Below are 23354 nucleotides of genomic sequence, written 5' to 3'. Positions count from 1 at the left end.
ATTTTCCAATTGTATCCTTACCCATTTGGACACCTTATCATTAGCTTTTCATCTTTGTTTTTTTTTTTGTATTTCCTCAATTGGGCATTTGGACTACTTGTGAGATATGAGTGTATCACTCTTTTCCTTGGATCATGGTTTTCTTCCTTTTTGGGTTATTGTCTTCTTCCTGTAACCATTCTATAATATCAGCATTCTGTGAGACTTTAACTGGGTAATTTTTTCTTAATTTCCTTTTCAGGGGCTTTTTTCTCTTGTCTTAATTTTTATTGTTTGGATCCCATTCTGTGGCAAATGATGTCTGACCAAGTGTTCTTAAACTGTTAAAAAGTGCACTTTCAAGTCATACTGACTTGATTATTATGATTCCATGGCCACTCAGTGCACACTACAGAAACTGGATATTCAAAAAGATCGCTTGTAGGTTTATCCCCATGATAGAATTGCTTCATAAGTTTGTCTGTTTCAGATTGTATCCAACCATGGACTACATGGGTAGAACAGAAGGGTATAGCTGCCCATCCTGCCATGCCTTGTAATTGATATGGTTTACTTTTATAAATGGTTTTTTTCATCACATATTGCATTTGCTAAGCTGTTGTCATTCTTCCAGACTGACCACCATGTTTTACCACCCTTTTCTTCTAGTGGGATTTAACATGTTGGCTCCCAAGCCTATTTTGCCAATACTTTTCAGGGTCCCACTAGTCATTTTACAGTTACTTTTTTTAGGAAGAGTGTTTATATAGTCATTGTGTCCCAGCCAATAAATGGCCTTTTCAAAAGAAAATAGAGCACAATACACTGGTGGGTTGTATGGATTTTACTGGAAGACTATCATGACCCACTATTGGTTTGTGTGGGAGCCAACACATTAAGAGTTCTTGCCACTTTCCACTGGGGTTGGAGGCCATGGAGGCATCTTCCTGAATAGGTTAATGAAAAACAAACACAAAGATTGGAATGGTTATAAAACCCATTAGTTGATAATAGGGCAGTGGTGTTCTACTGGTGTAGATAACATAATATCTTCCAATATTAAACATAAAAACAAATGGAAGTGACATCAAAATTACAGTTCACCCTTTGATTGGGATCCCTCATTCCATACTTTGTGGATGTCAGTTTCAGGCGGGCTTGGTTTTGGATGGACTTAGGGACACATCCTTTTCATTTTACCCACTTTTATAATTTCTTGGATAGAGTTTCATAAATATTACATGGCTTGGATCACTTTCCAGTCATATTTTTTTTTCAGTTGGATATGTCTTTCTATGATGGGTGAAGAATATGCTTTTTTCCAGGGCGGGATTATTTCTTAGACACAATATGAACAACGCCTAAGGCCTAAAAAATTTTAAAACAGAATTAATAATTTATACATCTATAACTTATTTAACTTTTGGTTTAACTTGTATGGCTAGTAGGGCCTGCGAACAGAAGGTGCGTAGGCCCTACGATTGTCTTGATCCAGAACTGCTTGTGTCATAGGTGGTGCAGTTCTCCTCATGATATCTTAGAATTTGACTGTCTAATCTTGGGTAGTGTTTTTCAGATGCTTTTGAAGGATGATTCTTTCTTTTTTCTCTCACCAGACTATCTACCTATTCACTGTGGAATTTTTGCTATTTATTTATTTGAGCAGAGTTAATGTACCATATCAGAAATTATAATTTTTTTACATTGAAAATGTATTTTTGATAGGTATTTATCTTATTTCATACTTTACACTGTAAACCATTGCTTCTGTCTTCTTCCAAAACTTACACTTTCATAGAATTGAATATAGGGAGTTACATTTATCAGAAATGTGTGTCACACACTTACTAATGGAGAGTTGATGCATGATTATTTGGATGAGAGGCACATTGGAATCATTCAATTCTAATAAGGTGGAGATAGATGTCTTATGGAATGCATAAAAAATATTTGCATATAGAAGGCAGCACAGAATAATAATAGCTATTTATGTGAGAGAAGGTAAGTGCTTATCAGAAATACATATTTGATATAGGAAAATTATAACTTTCAGTATTTCATGAGCATGAATATAGACCTTTATTATACTTTAACTTAATTTTATTCATAACATGTACACTTTGTGTCCACAGATTGTTATACCATTGATTCTCCAAGATAAAGTGCATCTTGTGGAATTTTATCTTCAAAATCAACCTGAACTTCAGTTACAACTGGTTTTATTTTTAGATTCTGTCTTCTCAAAGCCTGCAGAGATTGAGAATTTAATAACGTAAGTAGCTTTCATGATCTCTTTATCAGAATGTATTGAGGTTTTACAATATCAAAACACATCTTTAATTAAAGGTGTTTCAGAATTGCTTCAAATTCCATCATCAACATTAATACTTCAAAAGTTAGTTCTTAATATTCTAACTAAAAAACAATATCAGCTATTAAACAAGTAGTTTTCTAAACAATCAGAAGTTTAGAAAGAACAGTTTTAAGCAGTAACAGTATAATGGAATGTACTATAAAATGTGAATTACATGCTTAATAACATTATAAAAATATTCAAATATAAGTAATCAACCTTGGATCTTTAAAGTGGAAAGAATTATAATTTTCAAATAAAAACACTGATGATCTAGAATTTATGAAATTAATGAAAACAAGGAGTTGATGTCATTATTTAGTGGTGGTGATTGTTGAAAGTGAAGAGGCTTTCTTTGATAAAGAGTTTGTAATTTGTGTTTCTGGACATGATAATTTTATATTTTTAAGGATTATGAGGTGATTGTTATTCTCACTGTGTAATTGAGTGTGAGATTCAGGAATAGTTAGCTGAGATTCATGTGTGTTTGTGTACATGTAGTTTTATCAATATAGGTAGCTTTACAGCTGTCACAAATATATTTGCATGTGATCCATAAGTGCATAGAAATGGTAGAGTGTGTATGGTTTTAAACTTGTTTTTAGTTCTGAATGTTGTATTCAATACTAAATGTAGCTTAGTTTTTAGATAGTAATTTATGGTCATTTTTTGAATTTGAGACTTAAGTTTGAAACTTTGTTTGTCCATGAAAGGAGTGATAAGAACTACTAGATATTTTTAGACTTATGGCTTTATTTAGAAGGTTTTGTTCCAGTTGTTAAAATGTTTGTGTGATGGAGTGTAAAAAATAAAAGGGACAATTGTTATTTTGTGATATGTTATGAAATTTCTGAGTGAAGGTATTATATGCTCTGTTTAGAAGACTTAGAACAAGGTTACAATTGGAACTGTTGGAATGGGTGTATAAGCTAATGAATGTTTTCTTATGGTGAACAGATGTGGCGAAGATATTTTTTACCTGAATATCTGAAAAATGAAATTATTTTTTTCTTCCATCTCACTTGTATTTTTATACATGAACATTGTCAGTGTAGATATTTTAAAATGAATAGAATAATGGATTTTTATGTTTAAAGAAATCTGTGTTTAATTTGAACTAAAACTTCACAGACTAATTAACACAGTTGCTGATTTTATTTAATATATTTGATCCTTAGAATTAATAACAAACCTGTAAGGAGAATATTATCGGTATTGAATGTTGTTTCACTTGAGAAAAAAACATGATAATTTACTTTTCTCCTTTTGCTCTGCTCTAGCAATTTGAAGGTACATTCTGTCAGAAAAGAAAAACTGCGGCCAAAATCTTTTGGAAAATTACTAGGTCGTTTGGTAAAATTATATGGCATACCTGTTGGTGAGTATTATATTTAGCATCTTTATGTATATATATATACACACCCATTTTGTCACCCTATGTTGCACTTATTGTTTCATCTAACTGTCATATTTGTCTTCATACTTTCACACTGTTCTATAACAGCTGTTGTACTTTTCTTGCTAGATTGTTTTGTTATTGTTTTCATAATGCTAAATCTTGGCTGTCAAGCAGTTCTGTCATGGTTATATACTTCTAACAGAGCTGTGTCAGCTATTGCATTAGTATAAACAATTTATATATAGTTTTACTGAGTCTACCATAGTGAGTTGTTACATCTTTTATCCTTTTTGTGTGTGTACATAAACCTGCTTCCACACACTGAACTAACAGACATTTTTACTGGTATGCACAGTATTTAATAAACCTACCCCTAGGTGAATAGAAAACAGGACTTTTACCAGTAACTCTGTATAATAAATAGCAAGCAGGCTTCTTGCAAATAGAAATTTCTATATTAAACTAACAAAAACATTTTAGCAATTCTCTTAGAATTAAAAAACCTAACTCTAGATATTGAACAAACAGGCCTTTTATCAGTAATCATGATATATAATAAAATGTTTCCTAGAGAACCAGCACATAGGCCTTTTTATTAGTAGTTATAGATTTTTAATAATCCTATCTTTATAGAATAACTAAAAAGAAGTTTAACACTAGTCCTGTTGTTTAATAAACCAGTTCATAAATATAAACATACAGGCCTTTCATCAATGGTAGTACAATTCAATAAACGTTTTCCTAGACAATAAACAAACATGCCTTTTACTAATGACATTTGTATTTGAGAAATCTGTTTCTAGGAAGTCAACAATGATGTTTTTGCCATTAATTTTAATATTTAATAAATTTATTTCTATCTCTCTCTTTCTCAATATGTATACATAAAGTTAAGAATGTATTAACTAAATATAAAGAAGTAAAAGTTGAAGACATTTTACTGAATATATATAATTAGTGTTTTTAGTTGTTAATAAGGTCATTTAAACAACTTGGCACTACTTTATGTGGAGAAACATCGTATCACATATAAGGGCTTTAGAGTCTGAAAATTGGACTTTATGGGCAATGGTTGGGACCCTCTATACTGGTATAATTTGTCTAGTGGGCTACTAATTAGTGCCTTATTACCATAATAGGGGCTGGAATATCAACTTCAGGAGGTAAATTTATCTTTATTACCCCCAAGTAAAAGTACCTAATTACTGTTACTTCTGTTGTTTTTTTTCTTTTAGAGAGCAGTCACCTTCCCACAACTGTCTGCAGGCAGTGAGTGATAAAGATGTGGGATGTTATGGGCTTGAACGCACACATCTTGCTCTCCTAATTTATATTTCTTTCTGATTATTTTATTATTTAATTAATATTAATATTAATGAGACTGGAAAACGGAGTTTAAGACTGATAGATGCTATATCCTCACCACAGTGCGGGTCTTATTTCTGTTGTAGGATTGAACACGCATATCTCGCTCTCCTAATTTCTATTTCTTTTTATTATTTAATTAATATTATTAATAAATTTCTTCATATGAGACTGGAAAACAGAGTCTAAGACTGAGAGGTGGTGTATCCCCACCACAGCGTGGGTCTTATTTCTGTTGTTACCTCCAAAACCTAGGATATATTTAATATTTCACATTATAGTGTGCACCCTGGGGATCCTTTTGATTTGTGCATTTTTGCTTAATAGAAAATATGATTAGTCAGAAGTTTGGATTTGCTGTTTTTAAAGCAGTATTTCATTTTGATTTTTTGTTTTATTTGATTGTTGAGTATTTAGATTCTATACAAATACATTCACACAAATTTTTGATAGTTTATAAGTAAGTTTTCTTACTTTCATTTCTTAAGATCTTTCTGAGGGTGATGGTTGGGTGTTCTGTAGTAATTTTGGGTGGCTCTGTTTATACTTTTAAAATTTAAATAACTTATCTGGCTGCTGATAACAAAAGGCAGTAAGTGTTGAGACATTGTGTGTTTAAACACTTACTTACCTCTTCACCCTTATTTTGATTTTCCGTGCTGGTCAACTTGTTCAACTTTGGCATTTTGAATTTTGCTTGATAGATGGCATATCCCCAAAGCTTTTTGGTGCTATTACCACAAGTTTTAATCTGTTATGACTATAGGTGAAAAACAAGAAACAGAAATGCATTGAATGATTATAGTTTCTGTATTGGTTAATAGTGCTGATTTAAATCACCTATTAGCAATAACTGTACTAGATAATTAATATATTTATATGCATGCAAACACAAATAAGATGTGTGTGTGTGTACACAATGAAAATGAGGCCTTTTATACTCTTAACTACATAGCATGCTCTTATTGGAAGTTAACATTAATGGTAAAAGCTCAGTAATGCATCGCTGATCATTCAGTCACAGCTTGTTTTGAAGGATTGGAAGGGTCTTCCTCACCTGTACTATAGTCTATTTTTCAGCTTTCTCGATTACTTTTAATGCACTGGGGAATGAGACCATATCACATCTTTAAACTTGAACAACTTTAGAATTCTAAGTATAAGGTTTAAGCTTACAAATGTAAGGTGAACTTGTGGACAGGCACCAAGGATTATGGCATTTAATTTCTTCAAGATTCCTTAGGGGTGAGCCTTTAAGTGGTAGAAATAGCTAACTAGTAGCTATGGGACATTGTAGTTTATTGACCTAAATAGAAGTAGTTGTTGAACAGTTTTATTGAGGATTAGAAAATAATTACCCATTTTCAACTTCAATAGAAAGTTAGTGAGGCTGTAAAAAGCATTCATTGTTTAAAATAGCACTTCTCTTAAGCCTCATACATTCAGGGTGTTTCAATGGAATTGTTAAATACCTCCCCCTCCCTTCTGTGGCTCACCTAAATGGTTTTTCCAATTTTAAAATGTGCTGTTGTGTATATAATGTTTTGTTGGTATGTATGTATGTCTGTTTATTAATACGAGTTCTGTTTAAGTGATGTATATTATATAAATTCAAAGATTGAATTTTTTGTGTGTGACATCATTGTGTGAGTGTGTGTATGTACTATTCAAACATTATCACATGGTTTTTATAAACAAGAGAAAACAAAAACATCATATTGTTTGATTGCATCTTAAATGTGAATTTTATAACCATTTTTGAACTCTGACTAACAAACAAACAATCACACTTTCAAAAACAGCTTTAAAACAGACACCTGTGATTAGTAGTTCTAATAATTAATAAACATATTTGTTTTTCAAGTGATCTTGTACGTTTTCTAAGATATATTGGTTTTAAAAAAATTAGCAGGATTATAACGAGAAAAGAAGTACTGAAATTGATTTATTTTCATATTAAGTTTTTTTAGGTTTTCTATGATTTGAATTAACAAGCACATAGACATTATAAATTCAGGCTTGATGGTAATGAGTTGTTTTTTTATATCCTCAGAAAAATGTCCAAACTTGTGTCAGAGACGGAGTGCTGGTGCCTTTAGGTATATTTTGTACAAAAAATATATAGAAGTAAGTATATTTTTAAAGCAGGATATACACAGGTGTTTTTGGGTACATTTTATAGAAATAATGTACTGAAGTGACTGTACTTTTATAGTAGGATATAGACAGGTGTCTTTAGATACATTTTTTAGAAATAATGTTCTGAAGTGAGTACATTTATAGTAGGATATAGACAGGTGTCTTTAGGTATGTTTTATAGAAATGATGTACTGAAAAGACTGTTCTTTTATAGTAGGATATATATATAGGTGTCTTAAGGTACATTTTGTAGAAAAATGTACTGAAGTGAGTGTACATTTATAGTAGGATATAGACAGGTGTCCTTATGAACATTTTATAAAAATAATGTACTGAAGAGAGTTTTCTTTTATAGTAGTATATAGACTGGAGTCTTAAGATACATTTTACAGAAATAATGTATTGAAGTGACTGTACTTTTATAGTAGGATATAGTCGTGTCGTTTGGTACATTTTTTAGAAGTAATGTATTCAAGTGAATGTTCTTTTATAGTGGGATATAGACATGTTGTAATTTACATTTTGTGAAAATAATGTACTGAAGTGAGTTTACATTTATAGTAGGATATAGACAGGTGTCTTTAGGTACACTTTTTAGAAATAATGTTTTGAAGTGAGTGTTGTTTTACACTAGGATATAGATAGGTGTCTTAAGGTACATTTTATAGAAATATTGTAGTGAAGAGAGTGTACATTTATAGTGGGGTGTAGTCAGGTGTCTTAAGGAATACAGTGGTACCTCGGTTCTCAAACAACTCCCTTCTCGAGCAATTCTCAAAAAAAATGTCTCAGTTGTCGAACATAAACTCGGTTCCTGAACCCCCGAAATAACTCAACTGATGACCGAACGACCATTTTCGCCCACGTCAAGCTTGTCAAAAACATTTTACCTGCACTTGTTGCTCAGTCTACACCCCCGCTAAAATATGCTATGAACGTTCCCATTTTTCTTTTTGTTTTTCTAAATATTCTGATTAAATAAGCTACCATGGGGTCAAAGAAGGATAATGAAAGCAGCAAACCAAAAAGAAAAGTTGTTAGAGCCACAATAGAGGTGAAAAAAGATCTCATAGCGAAGTATGAGAGTGGTGTTCATGTGTTTTACCCAGTTTGGTATGGCGAAGTCTACAGTCTGCACCATACTGGAAAATAAAGAGGTCATTAGAGGAGCTGATGTTGCAAAAGGAGTGATGGTGCTTATGAAACAAAGATCACAAACAATGGAAGAGATAGAAAAACTGTTGTTGATTTGGGTAAACGAAAAATAATTAGCTGGTGACAGCATTTCTGAGACCATCATTTGTGAGAAAGCAAAGCCGTTGCATGTTGACCTCCTGAAAAACACCCCTGGAACAAGTGTTGATACAAGTGATGCCTTTAAGGCTAGTATGGAGTGGTTTGAAGAATTTAGGAAGAGAAGTGGCATACATAGTGTGATAAGACATTGGGAGGGTGCCAGTTCTAACAAAGACACTGCTGATAAATTTGTTGGGGAATTTAAGGACTATGTAGAAGCTGAGGGTTTTATTCACCAACAAGTGTTCAACTGTGATGAAACAGGCCTCTTTTGGAAATAAATGCCAAAGAGGATCTACATCACCAAGGAGGAGAAGTCACTGCTGGAACACAAGCCAATGAAGGACAGGCTAACTCTATTGTTATGTAGTAATGCATGTGGGGACTTAAAACTTAAGCCTTTGCTTGTGTACCATTCTGAGAACCCGAGGGTTTTTAAGTTAAATAATATCCCGTGGAGGGCTGACTAATAGTAAAGCATGAGTTTTTTATGGAGTGGGTCCATGAAGTATATGCCCCAAGTGAAAAGAATTACCTCATGGAAAAACAGTTGCCACTCAAAGCCCTTCTTGTGATGGACAATGCACCTGCTCACCCACCAGGCTTGGAGGATGGGTTGGTGGAGGAGTAAAATTTCATTACGGTGAAGCTCTTGCCCCCTAACACGACTCCTCTCATTCGCCCCATGGACCAGCAGGTCATATCGAACTTTAAGAAACTCTACACCAAAGCACTGTTTCAAAGGTGTTTTGAAGTGACCTCTGACACAGAGTTAACCCTCAGAGAGTTCTGGAAAAATCACTTTAATATCTTCCATTGCTTGAGGATCATAGACAAAGCATGGAGGGAAGTGTCTTTGAGGACCATGAACTCAGCCTGGAAGAAATTGTGGCCCGACTCAGTAGCAGATAGAGAGTTTGAAGGCTTTGAGGCTGAGCCTGTTGTCGAGGATATTGTCTCACTATACAAGTGTATGGGCTTGAATGTGAGTGTTGATGATGTGGAGGAGTTGGTGGAAAACCACAACACTGAGCTCACCACAGAAGAACTTCAAGACCTTCAGAAGGAGCAGCAACAGAAGGCAACTGAGGAAGTGTCTTCAGATGAGAAGGAGGGAAGGGAGGATGTTCCTAGTTCACTAATCAAGGAAATGTGTGAAAAATGGGGGAGAGTTACAAAGTTTTGTGGAAAATTTTTACCCTGACAAAGCTATAGCAAACTGCAGCATAAACGTTTTCAATGACAATGCCATGTCTTACTTCAGAAACATTTTAAAATGCAGGCAGAAACAAACCTCATTAGACAAGTTTTTAGTGAGAAATAGGTCCAGTGAGTCTCAAGCAGGTTGTAGTGGTGCAAACAGACAGAAAAGAGAAAGAACCCCAGAAGAAGAGTTTTTTATTGTGTTTATAGTTTTTGTGTAAGTATTAGTATACAGGTGTAAATAAGCAATATTTTTACTTAAAATGCTTCATAATGCATAATTTTTGGAGGTCTGTAATGGAGTAATTTGATTTACAATATTTCTTGTGGGAAAAATTGATTCGGTTTTCGAACAAATCAGTTTTTGAACAGCCTTCTGGAATGAATTAAATTCAAGAACTGAAATACCACTGCATTTAATAATGTATTGAAGAGAGTGTTCTTTTATAGTAGGATATAGACAGGTGTCTTTAGATACATTTATAGAAATAATGTACTGAAGAGATTGTTCTTTTAAAGTAGGTTATAGACAGGTGTCTTAAAGTACATTTTGTAGAAATAATGTACTGACGTGAGTGTTCTTTTATAGCAGAATATAGACAGGTGTCTTTAGGAACATTTTGTAGAAATAATGTACTGAAGAGAGTGTTCTTTTATAGTAATGTATAGTCATGTGTCTTTAGGTACGATTTATAGAAATAATGTACTGAAGTGAGTGTTCTTTTATAGTAGGATATACTCAGATGTCTTTTGGTACACTTTGTAGAATAATATTGTGAAATGAGAGTATTTTTATAGTGTGATAGAGTTAGGTTCCTTCCTGTATGTGGGCAGGTTTTTTATGTATATTTTTTCACACATACAAGTTCATGGAAGATGAACCTTAATTTGAAAATGTGGTACATCAGGAAAGTTTGCTCTGAGGAAATATAAACTATAAATTGTCTTGCTTGAAATCAAATTTATTAACAGCAAATGATGATATTATAAATGCGTTTTGTGCACATGAAATTCAAGAACATTTAGTTGTAAGATGAAGGGCCTGGCATAGCCAGTTATTTAGATTATTTAACTTGTTTTTTTGAGTTACAAAATTGAAATTCATTACTGAATTGGCTCATCTTTTCAGTTGATTGGGAACATTGTATTATTGTCAATCTCACAATTGTTTGACAAGGAATAGCCTAATAGTTTACAATGATTAAGTGATATTTTTCTACTTGGTAAGATAACTCTTGTGTTGCTTTGTGTGAATTTCTCCTCCATAAAATAGAAAACAAAAGTAAATTATAAATTTCTGAAAATTGTATGTTTTGAAGAAAGAAAAAAAATCTTGACAATTACAAGTTTTGCATTTTTATTTTTCAGAGAAGTATTACTGATGAAAGCTATGATGAGATGGTTAAGGTAAAGATTGAAGCTAAAGATGTTTTTATTTACATGTTTGTTAGTTTGCTATTCTGAAAAGAAATATTCCAGATTCTTATTAACTCTCTTGCTATGGACATCCTTTTCTGGACATGCCACAAGGTTTTACAGAGTTATATTCAAAACCCAACTAAACATTTTCTTATCATGGTGTACATATATGTTTGGCATAAAAAACATACCTACTAATCCAAATTTTAATATTATACAAGTTTTATGTTTTTATATTTTTGAGGCAACGTTAACAAATAATCCAGAATTTTCGTTAGTATGAGCACTGTGACATTTGATCTCCTTTTCACTACTTTTTTAACACCATTCTGAGAAGTACAAAATTTTAGCTTAAATTAGTCATTATAATGTTGTCATCACTCAGGTAAGCATACTTTTCAGAGTCTTCAATCTTATTTGGTTACAGAGCAATAATTTAAAATTGAGACACCTTGTCACACCCATCAGTCACATCCTGTCTTTCAGGATTTGTTAATAGTTCTCTCAGACATTGAAAATTATATTGTTTATAATAAATAGAAGTAACATATTATAATCAGTGTTTTCTATACACAGAATTGTTTATTTTGCTTCCTGTTCAAACTGTATTCCCATGCAAAACACATTAAGTGTAATTGAATATTTAATGGCTCTTATTGCATAGTTAGAAATCCAGAAAATGTGATAGTTATTCTGTGTTCTTTGGTGCAATATTTGATTAAATGAAATTTTTGTTTAGTGGAATAGTACCATCAGCATAAAAAAAAAGTAGGATTGAGTTTTATTGACAGTTGAGAACAAAAAGAAAGGCAAAGGTAAGTACTCTATTTTTGTAGCAGTAACTAATACGTAGAAAGTAGAAACTTTTTGTTTAAATAAGGATAAATTAAGTAAAATAAATAATAAGAACATATTTCCCTGAAGTACACTTGGTAAAAAGTTGTGTATTATGTTATTCTATAGAGTAACATGAGCTACACCTTTGCCAAGTGATTTTTAACTTTTATGATGTGAATATTAGTTTGACATGCTTCAAAAGGCAATAAAATATTACAATTTAAATATAAATAGATACATACTGCTATGAGTTTTACAGCTGTTTAGGATAAACAAATGTTGTTTAATGTTAAAATTTGAATTTATTATTGATAGAAAAAGTGGGTAGTTTAGAATTATTTAAAAGCTTTTTTTGTTGGTTACAAGGTCATTCAAATTGACCAACCTTGTTTATAGTTAGAGAAAATGATTGATGAAGTTTTGCTGGAAAAAAAGTTTGAAATTTATTTAGGAGGTCTAGAGATTATGCAATGAAATTATATTTTTCAGATGAAGAAAAGTAATTTTAATCTCAACATGAAAATCACTCTGCACAAATAGTAGTCTACATTTTAAGTCTGTATATTCATAGTGGAATTTTTATTGAAAATACTTCCTTAAAATTTAAATTTTTTCTCCACAAATGATTCTTAATACTTGCAAAAAGCTTGTGTAATTTTGTGAAGATACACAAAATATCAGGCTGTTGAATATGAAATGTTGGATTTTCATGTGCAAATTTGAAACTCAGGTTTTAGTGGCTGAAGGAGAAGCATTATCATAAATTTGTTAGAATGTATCGTCTGGTTCATTTCAAGCTCACTTTATTTTTCTTATTTCAGGAACTAAATCATATTTATTTTTGTAATCATGGATAAAATTGATACTTGCATAGTTTTCTTGTACAAGCTCAAGCTTGATCACAATGTGGCTCTGCAGCTCCTAATATCAATCATGCTTTTGGTGATGGTGAAACTAGTGATCATGGAGCACAGTATCGGTTTCGGAAACTTTGCTCTAGTGACACAAGTCTTTAAAATAAGCCTCAGAGAGCCATTAATGAGGAAGAATTGAAGGCCTTAGTTGAATCACGTAGCAGCCAAACCATGAGAAAACTTGTCAACAAACTTAATGTTCATTATTTAACAGATTCCTAACATCATGAAACAATTGGAGAGGTGGAAAAGCTCAATAAATGTGTACCTTAGTAATTGATTGAAAACCATCAAACAAGACAAATTGAAATTTGTTCATTGTTCCTTGCTTGCAAAAAAAAAGACCCATTTTTCTATAGAATTGTCACCTGTGATGAAAAATGGATTTTGTACAACAATCAACGATGATCTGGACAATGGTTTGAGTGTGAAAAAGCACCAAAATCAGCTCTTCACCCTAAGAAGCTTATGGTCAATGTTGGTGGTCATCAGCAGGTGTGATTCATTATTCATTCTTAGACCAAAAAGAAAGTGAACTTGAAATTATGCAACAAAGTTTGTTACAAAAACGTCAAGAAATAACCAATCACAGTGGACTTGCACTGCTTCATGGCAATGCTAGACTTCTTATCTTATGCATTACTGTCCAAAAACTAAACGAACTTTAGTAGGAAGCTCTACCTCATCCACCATATTCACTAGATCTTTCTCTTACAGATTATCACTCTTTTAAACATTTGGACATTTAAAAAAAAAACAACAACTTGCAAATGAAAGGTAAAAGTGGTTTCAAAGACTTCTTTGCACCAAAGGATATCCAGTTCTTTAAAGATAGTACTTGTAAACTTACAACTCATTGGCAGAAATATACTGAGTTTAAAGGAGTTTATTTTGATTTAGTAAATGAAACAACAAAAAGATGTATTTGTTTCACATTTTTCTTTAAAAATCCAACTCTTCATTTGTAGCAGTCTGATATATTAGAAGTTATAGTATGAAAACTCTAATAAAGATCAGTTTGGTCATATCGACTGAGTCTGTAGTGAGAAAGTTAACTCTCTTAACATGGACTCTGTTGATTTGACTGACAGTGGTGACCTCTTTATACTTGTATATATTTTTTTCACCAAAACATTGTTTCATTTGTGAGTTTCTCTACCCTAATTCTGTACAACTTTGGTCAATTTGATTAATCTTGTAAGAACCAAAAAATAAGTAAATAAATAAAAATTACCCCTTTTTTCCATTCTAGAATGATTTCAAATTGTGTCATGAAACTTCATTTGTTTATCCTTAGTAGCTTTAAAAGTCGTAACAGTATACGTCTATTTGTAGTTAAATTGTATTGTTTTGTTGCTCTTTGAACTGTGTTTAACTACTGTTCAAAACCATTATACATTGTAAATCACTTGCCAAACATGGAGGTACAATTTTGCTTTTGAATTACATCATCCATTAGCTGCTCACATGTGCCTCAGGAAACATTTTTAGTGTATTATTGTTATTATTTATTTTATCTAATTTAACCTTAACTGACCTAAAGAGATCCATATTTTTACATTTTAGTTACTTTTAAATAATATATAAAGAATAAACATGAAAAACAAAAAATAAAGTACTTACCTGAATCATCTTTTTTCTCGCTGTCATTTCTTGATGATACTTAACCCTACTTTTTATACTAATGGTAGTAATGCATTGAGTAATTTTTATTTGCTTAAATAATACATCAAAGAACATAAAATGATAACATACAAAGAGCAAACAATGTTCAATAACAATCAAAATTTTTCTGGATTTTTAACCATGCAACAAGTGCTATTACAAATTTATCCAAATTAGTTGATACGTTTCCTATGGAAACAAAGCTTATAATAAAAGAGAAATTGACAATTTTCTTTTCAAAAACTAATATAATATAATACGTAATATGTCATTTGACAGGTGAAGACCTGGATAAGTACTTTATTTCTTGTGTTTGTTATGTATTATCTGTTTATTGTTATTAAAGTAACTAAAATGTATAAATAGGAATATCTTTAATTCAGTTAAAGTTAAATTAGATAAATAAATAAATAGTAAAATAATAATGCAAAGAAATGTTTCACAAGGCATGCATAACAGCAGCTTGTGGGTAAAGTAGTTTGACAACATAATGTGAGCTTCACATTCCTTAAGTAATTTATAACTTATAATGGCACAAATAGTAGTTAGACACAGTTCAAGGGGAATAAAACAATAAAATTTAATTATAAAAGTATACTGTTACAAATTTAAAGCTACTTAGGTTTAAATGAATGTGGTTTCATGATACAATTTGAAATCATTCTAGAAAGAAAAGAATGGTAATGTAGTTTTTGATGGTTATGAGGTGGGTCAAATTGATCAACATTGTATAGAGATAGGGTAGAGAAAATAACAGATAAAACATAAAGTTTCAGTGAAAATAAACATACAAAGTCTCTTTAGGAAGTTTTGAAGTTATGCAAATGGAATTGGAGATTTTCGAGATGAAGAAAAGAGTTTTTAATTATGACATGAAAATCATTTTGTATTGGGACTAGTTAAAAAATAAAGACAACATATTCACTAACAAATCATTTTTAATTTATTAAAAATACTTCACAAAATAGTAATTTTTTTGTATGTAAAAGACAATGATTACTGGAAGTTATGCAGATTTGTGAAGATGTAGATACTGTATTGAAAATTTGAAGTAAAGATACTGTATTGAAAGTTTGAAGTAATAATTCTATAAAGACCTTAAATGAGTACAAAATGGTCACATTGGTCTGTCAGTTCAACCAAGCCTATATTGAGAGAGTTAATGGGATTTATGAAGTATCTTCTCTTTTGTACAAACAGTGAACTTGCAATTTCATTTAACATTTTCTACTACTTGTGTGAATAAACAATCTCCTCAAACGGTTTTGCTCCTACCTTTGTGTGATCCTTCTTACAACACTTTGTTATATCTCTTGTCTGAGACATTACACTGTGTCTAAGAGGATTTTTTTGACAATTATTGTTCCCTTCTCTTCTATGACCTGTTCCGTTTCTGCCCTTCCCTTTTCATTGGCTCATTTGTAGCTGAGACTTTGCATAGGGATATGTTCTTTTTCAGGTTTGATTTCTTTCTTTCTTTATTCAAGGTCTTGACCAAGGAAGCTGTCTGTCATGGTGGCTCATCAATATCTCTCTTATTATTTACTCACTACCACATAATATCTTGTTCAATGGGAAATTTCTTGAAGTTTGTTTTAAGTGCTCAGCCTTCTCCTATCTGCCTGTGAACTTTGGAAGTCATTAGAATTCATATACTGTAAGAGAGATTCTATCACTTTTGGAAGGCCTGGGCTTCACTGGAGCTGCTTATTCTTTTGGGTCATGCACAGATGTACTTCCTGCAGTGGTTCTTGCATGACCTTCAGAACCACTCACAGGAACCAGTGACATCAGTGGCTCACCTATTCCCTCCTCTACTCAAGAATCTGTCATGTTGGCTGGACTAATCTAATACCACCATCATTGTTCTATTACCTCCACCCAACCTAGACCTGTGCATCTTCATTCATACTGTCCTCTCTGGTTGGGAAGCACATCTGAAGAACACTCCCCTATGGACTCATGATGAGTTCTTTCTTCATATCAGTGTGCTCAAACTTATGGTACTGCATCAGGCATGTTCACATTTCTTACCCCTTGTGAATCACTTAGTTATTAACTATTCCAAGAACTGTGTGTGTGTGTGTGTATCAGTTGCCTATCTCAGGGGGTACTTGATCCAAGATTCTTTTCTCCCATAATCTTGCAGTCTGTGATTTATTGGTATCTATAAAACTAAAAGAACAATGTCTGGTAAACATGCAGTCTGTGATTTATTGGTATCTATAAAACTAAAAGAACAATGTCTGGTAAACATGCAGTCTGTGTTTCATTGGTATCTATATAATTAAAAGAACAATGTCTGGTAAACATGCAGTCTGTGATTTATTGGTATCTATAAAACTAAAAGAACAATGTCTGGTAAACATGCAGCCTGTGATTTATTGGTATCTATAAAACTAAAAGAACAATGTCTGGTAAACATGCAGTCTGTGCTTCATTGGTATCTATAAAACTAAAAGAACAATGTCTGGTAAACACGCAGTCTGTGATTTATTGGTATCTATAAAACTAAAAGAACAATGTCTGGTAAACACGCAGTCTGTGTTTCATTGGTATCTATATAACTAAAAGAACAATGTCTGGTAAACACGCAGTCTGTGTTTCATTGGTATCTATAAAACTAAAAGAACAATGTCTGGTAAACATGCAGCCTGTGATTTATTGGTATCTATAAAACTAAAAGAACAATGTCTGGTAAACATGCAGCCTGTGATTTATTGGTATCTATATAACTAAAAGAACAATGTCTGGTAAACATGCAGCCTGTGATTTATTGGTATCTATAAAACTAAAAGAACAATGTCTGGTAAACATGCAGTCTGTGATTTATTGGTATCTATAAAACTAAAAGAACAATGTCTGGTAAACATGCAGCCTGTGATTTATTGGTATCTATATAATTAAAAGAACAATGTCTGGTAAACATGCAGCCTGTGCTTCATTGATCTTATAAATTAAATTAAAAGAGCAGTATGTATGAGTATATATTTATATTCATTTAGGCTACTTGTACATTTATTCTTTTAATATCAACACAAGTGCAGATGTTAATAACATTCATTATTTTGTGTAAGTGCAGAAGCATGATATATATAACATTAACTTTTATTTTATTTACATAAATAAACTTGCAAAAAAACACATTAAGTTAATTTTTGACCTTCTGTGGCTATAAATGATGAAATACTATTACATCTTTGTACAAATTTTAAAAGTTGCCTGACAATTAACAATTAGCACTAAAATTTAATATGCTCTGTATGTGAAGCACAAGTTTATCTACTATATAATTTATGGTGCACCACCACAACTTCATTTATTTCCAGTGATCTTCAGCTAAGAGAAGTTCCTCTCTTCCAAAAAAAAATACGCAATGACAAGTTGTTTTTTCACTTCTTGATACTATAATTTTAAAATTTCAGAATTTTATACTTTTAAACTATCCTAACATAGGCACATCAAAGTCGATAATTAGACCTTAAAGTTATTGGTGGTAATGAACCTGACATTTTCCTAATAGTTTAGGAGAGAGTAAAATATACTCAATACTATTATTATGAAAATAAAAATAGGTGAAATAGTAACAATTGAAGACAATTGATTTTTACACTTCTTGATACCATAATTTTAAAGAATCACTATTTTATGATTAGTCTATAATGTTCATTTCTCATGAGTTTGATCAATAAAAAGTCATAAGAGTGCAGTCAGATATGGTGATTATCCAGAAAAACAACAATGTTGTCTACAGTGGTACATTTCATTTGTAGTTCTATGTTTTTACACTTTTTTACTTTAAAAACAACAATTCCATATTTTTAGTACATTTTTGTTTAATGAATATCTGACTATATATTACAACAAGAGCACTATTTAAAAGATTAATTTACTTAAAAAATATGTACTTTTCTTATATGTATAATATTTAATGATGCATTTGTGAAAAACATTTTTGGACGTTAGATCAAATGTTATTGCACATGCTTCATATATGAGAAGTCAAAGATTTAATTCTGTCTATATGTTTATAAATAAACTTTCAGTTAAACAGTGTTTCAGTAGTTAAATAATTTTAGTACATACAATTGTGGGTTTATCTTCTAGTACTAAAATTATTATAGTTCTGTTTGTGAAACAACAAACATTTCTTTTCAAAAATTAACCTTTCATTATAGACACTATAAAACTGAATTCACAATTCTTTATCTTTTATCAGTTTTAAAATCACAGGAAATTGTGGCTTAAGATGAATTTTGATGTTTTATTTATTTTAAAATAGGAGATACTTGTGATGTAAACCAAATATTTGATATTTTATCAATATCAAAATATATGATAACTGTGGTTCAAGAGAAATTTATGAGTGGCTTTAAAATATTCACTCTCCAGGGAGCTGTTGGTCAAGATACGAACCTCCAGCAACAGTTGTTGACAGAGTTGACTTATTTTAACGATATCACAGGTGCAGTGAAGTGGGCTAAATTTTATAATATTCCCAACTCCGAATGGCCTGAATCTTTACACCAGAGTGCCCTAGAAAGTAATGATTCCAAGTAAGTAATAAATCATATCTAAACTTATGAGCTTATTTTAATTGAAATATTATTATTAGTTTTATAATAAATAAAATCAAAACAATATCTTGGTATTTGTATAGTGTGAAAAAGTATTTTGTGTAAAAAATGCTATGAAGATTTAATTAATATTTCAAATTGTAATTATTCAGTTAACATTACCTAATGCTTTCAAAATAGTCAAACTATGTTTCTGCTTACATAAATGACTGTTATCATTCAGTGCTACCCTCTACATTTTACACTTGCTACAAGCCTTAATTTTCCCTGAATTGGAATTGACAGTCCTGGTTTTCTTGTGCATTTAACCCATGCCCAGTTGTCACACTTTCTTACCCTTAGTTCCTTTCTATGCTGTTTATTTCCTTCAGTGATGGGGGGCATAGATTGATCAACATGAAGCTTCTGGTAATGATCCATTCTGACAATTCTATAATGGTTGCATATCTTAACTATCAGGGTAGCATCTATTCTTGATCCCTCTGTGTTAATGTGTTGGATCTTCTTTTTTTGTGCTCACACACTGGATATTCATAACATTGCGTGCCATGTCCCAGGTGCTTTCAGCCTTGTTACAGATTGGCTTTCCTGTCCAGACAAAGTCTATCTGATGGAATGGTCTCTTGATCCTCTTGTTTTTCAGTGGCTTTATCTTTAGTGGGGTACTTCTCATATCGGTGTTTTTGCCATGTTCTTCAATTACAGACTGCCTCTGGTTTTATCTCTGGTCCCTCATCCTCTTGCTCTGGTTATCAAGGTTTTCAGCCAGCACTGGACTAACAAATACTTATTTGCCTATCCTCCCATTTGTATGGTTTCAATCATCCATACTAATTTGTGTCAAGTCCTTCTAATTGCTCCTTACTGGTTGGCTTAGCTGTGGTTTCCACAGTTTTCAGCTCCAACTTATCCCTCTGTTACCTCTTTTTCTGACCCCATCCCTTCTTCATCAACTTCAGTCACTGCTGCTTCATCCAGCCTTTTCTGTGCTGTCTTTACCTCTGATTTTTATCTGGTCCTTGACAAGGAGATCTGGCTTTTCCTGATGGGTAACTTCTTTCTTGGCTTATTCAATAGAGAAAGTGCATTGATCTCTGGGTCGAGGGTTTTACCCTCTTTAACCAACTGTTCCTTGCATTATGGATTTCCTTATTTGGCTTTTTGAACAAGGGTTTTCTGCTTCTGGATCTTGGGTTATTGGGTGGCCTTGTCTTACACTTTTCATTTTTTTACAATAGTATAGGGTGTTTAGCTATCCTTTTCTTTCCCTGTTGATGCATTCCTTCCAAATTCATTGTCAACTGTGGTGGGGTCCCCTTCCAGATTGGAATGTTAATGTGGTCCTTCATTGCCTCACTTTGCCTCCAATTGATCCATTTTCCACATGCTTCTTGTTTCACCTTTCCTTTAAGATTTATTTCCTTTTTTCTTTTAGCCTATGGATGTTGAAGGTCTGATTTATTTGCCATCAGTGTTTCATGTACTCTTTTATCATTCTTCATATCTTCTACTTTATCCAGATCATTCTTTACTTCCCAAAACTCAGGAGAGTAACTATTTCTCCTTTTTGTCAGTTTTCCTTCCTTTCATTTCCCACCTTTATTCTTGATCTGACCACAATAGGATTTTATGTCCTGTGCATGCTCTTCACTGTTATATTGCTCACATGGGTTTTGTTCTTCGTTCCTGTTCTCTCATCTTTTTTTCGTGATCTTTCTCCTTCAAGTTGGGTTTGGCTTTTAATTTGACTGGCTTATTCCTCTTTATTATCTTCCTCTTCTTCTTTGTTCCAGGTGTCTTTTTGTCAACTTTTTATTGGTGTCTAATCGTTATCATCTCTTGGAGGAAATTCTTTATTTAGGCACATGGAATCGTAATGTTTGTCTAATTATTTGCATACGATTATGTTTTCTTTCTCTTTGGGCTATTGTCTTTTGCTTATAACCATTCTTTAAACTTCAGTGAGACTAACTGTGTATGTTATTTTTATTATTATTTCTTTTCAGGGGCTTGTTTCCCTTTTTATTATTACTCATTGTTTTGATCTTGTTCTGTGGCAAACAGTACCTGACTAGGTATTGTTTAACCAATAAAATCCACACTGTAAGGCCATATTGACTTGCATATTATATTTCAATTGCTATGTAACACACACTGCAGTGATGGGGTATTCCAAGAGATTGCTTGTAGGTTTATCCTCACAATGTAATTGCTTCAAAAATTTGCACATCCCAGACAGTACTCATCCATTGATTACATGGCTAAACTAGAAGGGTATAGCTTACCATCCCTGTTAGACTTAGTATTGAATAAATCAGTGTGGTCAGCTTTTAAGAATAGCATTTTGTGGTCAACCATTGCATTGTCTCAGGTGTTGTCATTTCCTTCACTTTTCACTGCATTTCCACTTTTCTTCTAGTGGAGTTTGAGAGTCCATACCACTTTCCAGTTCCAGTTTGGGATGGTGGACTGTGGAAGCATTCTTCTGAATGGGTTAATGAAATACAAACAAACTGGAAATTATTATAAAATCATTCAGTTGAGAATAGTGTGGTGGTGTTCTGTTGATGTAGATGACATAATAAATAAGTATAAATGGGAATGAACCATCAAAATTGCAGTTTACTCCTTTGATTGTGATCCCTTTTCCTACCCCTCATGTTGATGTCAGTTCCCAGTGTCTGGGTTTTGGATTTAAAGTCGAACCAATCAACATAAGTCCTCACACATCTATTGCAAATGTTTGCATTTCTCTCTAAATTATCCTTTTGTTACTTTGTCCATATTATGGGTAAAAGTGGATTTACTTGCAGAGTATTATGGTTCTTCCCTTTCTTCTATTCTTCAATGCTTATTGTTCTGAAGGTGTTACTGTACGTGGGGCAGTTCCGGTCAGTTTCAGTTTTGAGTGAGATGGTATGAATTATGCACAGATATTTACGGTAGTGGATGTTGGGCTCCTGAATTGATTTATCAGTCTGCATTAACAAATGCCCTGTTCATGTATTTGACTTGCCATGTATAGTGCCTTGAATTCTAACCATGCTGCCTCCAGGACACATCTTTTTAATTTCATCCATTTTTATGTTTTCTGAGATTGAGTTTAATAAATATTGTATGGTTTGGATCACTATCTGACCTTAGTTCTTTTACATTTAAATGTATTCCTCTGCTTTTCCAAACATATTGTGACATCTTTCTATGATGAGCAGAAAGTTTACTTGGTTTCAAATGTGGTGCAAGCCCTCGCATGAGATCTTAGAATCTGACTGTCTCATCCTAGTGAGTGTTCTTTGGACAATTTTGAAGGATGTTTACACTAGAAGTAATGTACCTTATTGGAAGTTGTAATTTTCCAAGAGTAAAAATGTATTTCTACTAGATATTTACCTCCTCCCACACTACCAATGCTTCTGTTTTCAACAGAACTTGAAGCAAAAGTTTGGTAAAAGTGGATAGAGGAGGTTGCATGCATCATGAGAGTTTGTCAAACTCTTGTTAGTGGAGGGTTGATGCATGATGATTTGCATGTACAGTTATGACATAAAGTGTTCGTACCCCTGCATTCCGAGCGGTTTTTTGCTCATCAGTTAAAAAGTATCATGATTAGGATAATGAAAGTATAGTGTATTATAAATATTATACTAACACACATCTATATAAATTTTTATGTAAACTGAATGACAAATAAACTGTTTATAAACAAATAACTAAAAATAGGAGGGACAGAAAGTGTTCGTTCATCTACTTTAATGGTCAGTTGTGGAGCCTTTCAGGTGAATTACTTGGTGCAATCTCTCCTCATAGCCCTCCATAATAGTTTGACAGTACTCGACTGGTATTTACTTCCATTCTTCTTTACAGAAGGCCTCCAACTCTTGCAAGTTTTTCAGATGACGCTGATGAACCCCGTTTTCAATTGGGTTGAGATCTGGTGACTGCAATGGACACTCCAGAATGCTTATTTGATTACTCTGCAACCAGGATTGCACATAATTCGATGTGTGCTTAAGGTCATTGTCGTGCTGGAAGATTTAATGATGCCGGAGCTGCAAATTCCGAGCATCATTCTTGATACAAGTGCCTAATATATCAACATACTCTTCTTTTTTCATGATTCCGTTGAAGTGGTGAAGGCTGCCTTCACCAAAGGAGCTGAAGGAACCCCATAACATGATTGAGCTACCTCCATGTTTAACTGTAGGGAC

The 23354-nt window shown here is 32.6% G+C and overlaps 1 protein-coding gene across 12 annotated transcripts in view; it reads left to right on the top strand.

Moving 5' to 3' along the window:
• LOC143244252 (exonuclease mut-7 homolog) overlaps positions 1–23354 on the top strand; it is a 68267-nt gene that overhangs the window by 4458 nt on the left and 40455 nt on the right. For all 12 annotated transcript variants that reach the window (XR_013024988.1, XR_013024987.1, XR_013024989.1 and 9 more), the window contains exons 4-8: positions 2112–2251; positions 3613–3710; positions 7150–7223; positions 11103–11141; positions 18962–19125. Coding sequence is in view for 9 of the 12 variants with exons in the window: in XM_076488576.1 (XP_076344691.1) it covers positions 2112–2251; positions 3613–3710; positions 7150–7223; positions 11103–11141; positions 18962–19125 (515 nt within the window). In the remaining 3 variants the exon portion in view is untranslated. The remainder of the gene's footprint in view (positions 1–2111; positions 2252–3612; positions 3711–7149; positions 7224–11102; positions 11142–18961; positions 19126–23354) is intronic.

Source organism: Tachypleus tridentatus, chromosome 2 (assembly GCF_004210375.1).
Source record: "Tachypleus tridentatus isolate NWPU-2018 chromosome 2, ASM421037v1, whole genome shotgun sequence".
In the NCBI taxonomy this organism is placed as follows: Eukaryota; Metazoa; Arthropoda; class Merostomata; order Xiphosura; family Limulidae; genus Tachypleus; species Tachypleus tridentatus.
This window is presented reverse-complemented; position numbering and strand designations above follow the sequence as displayed.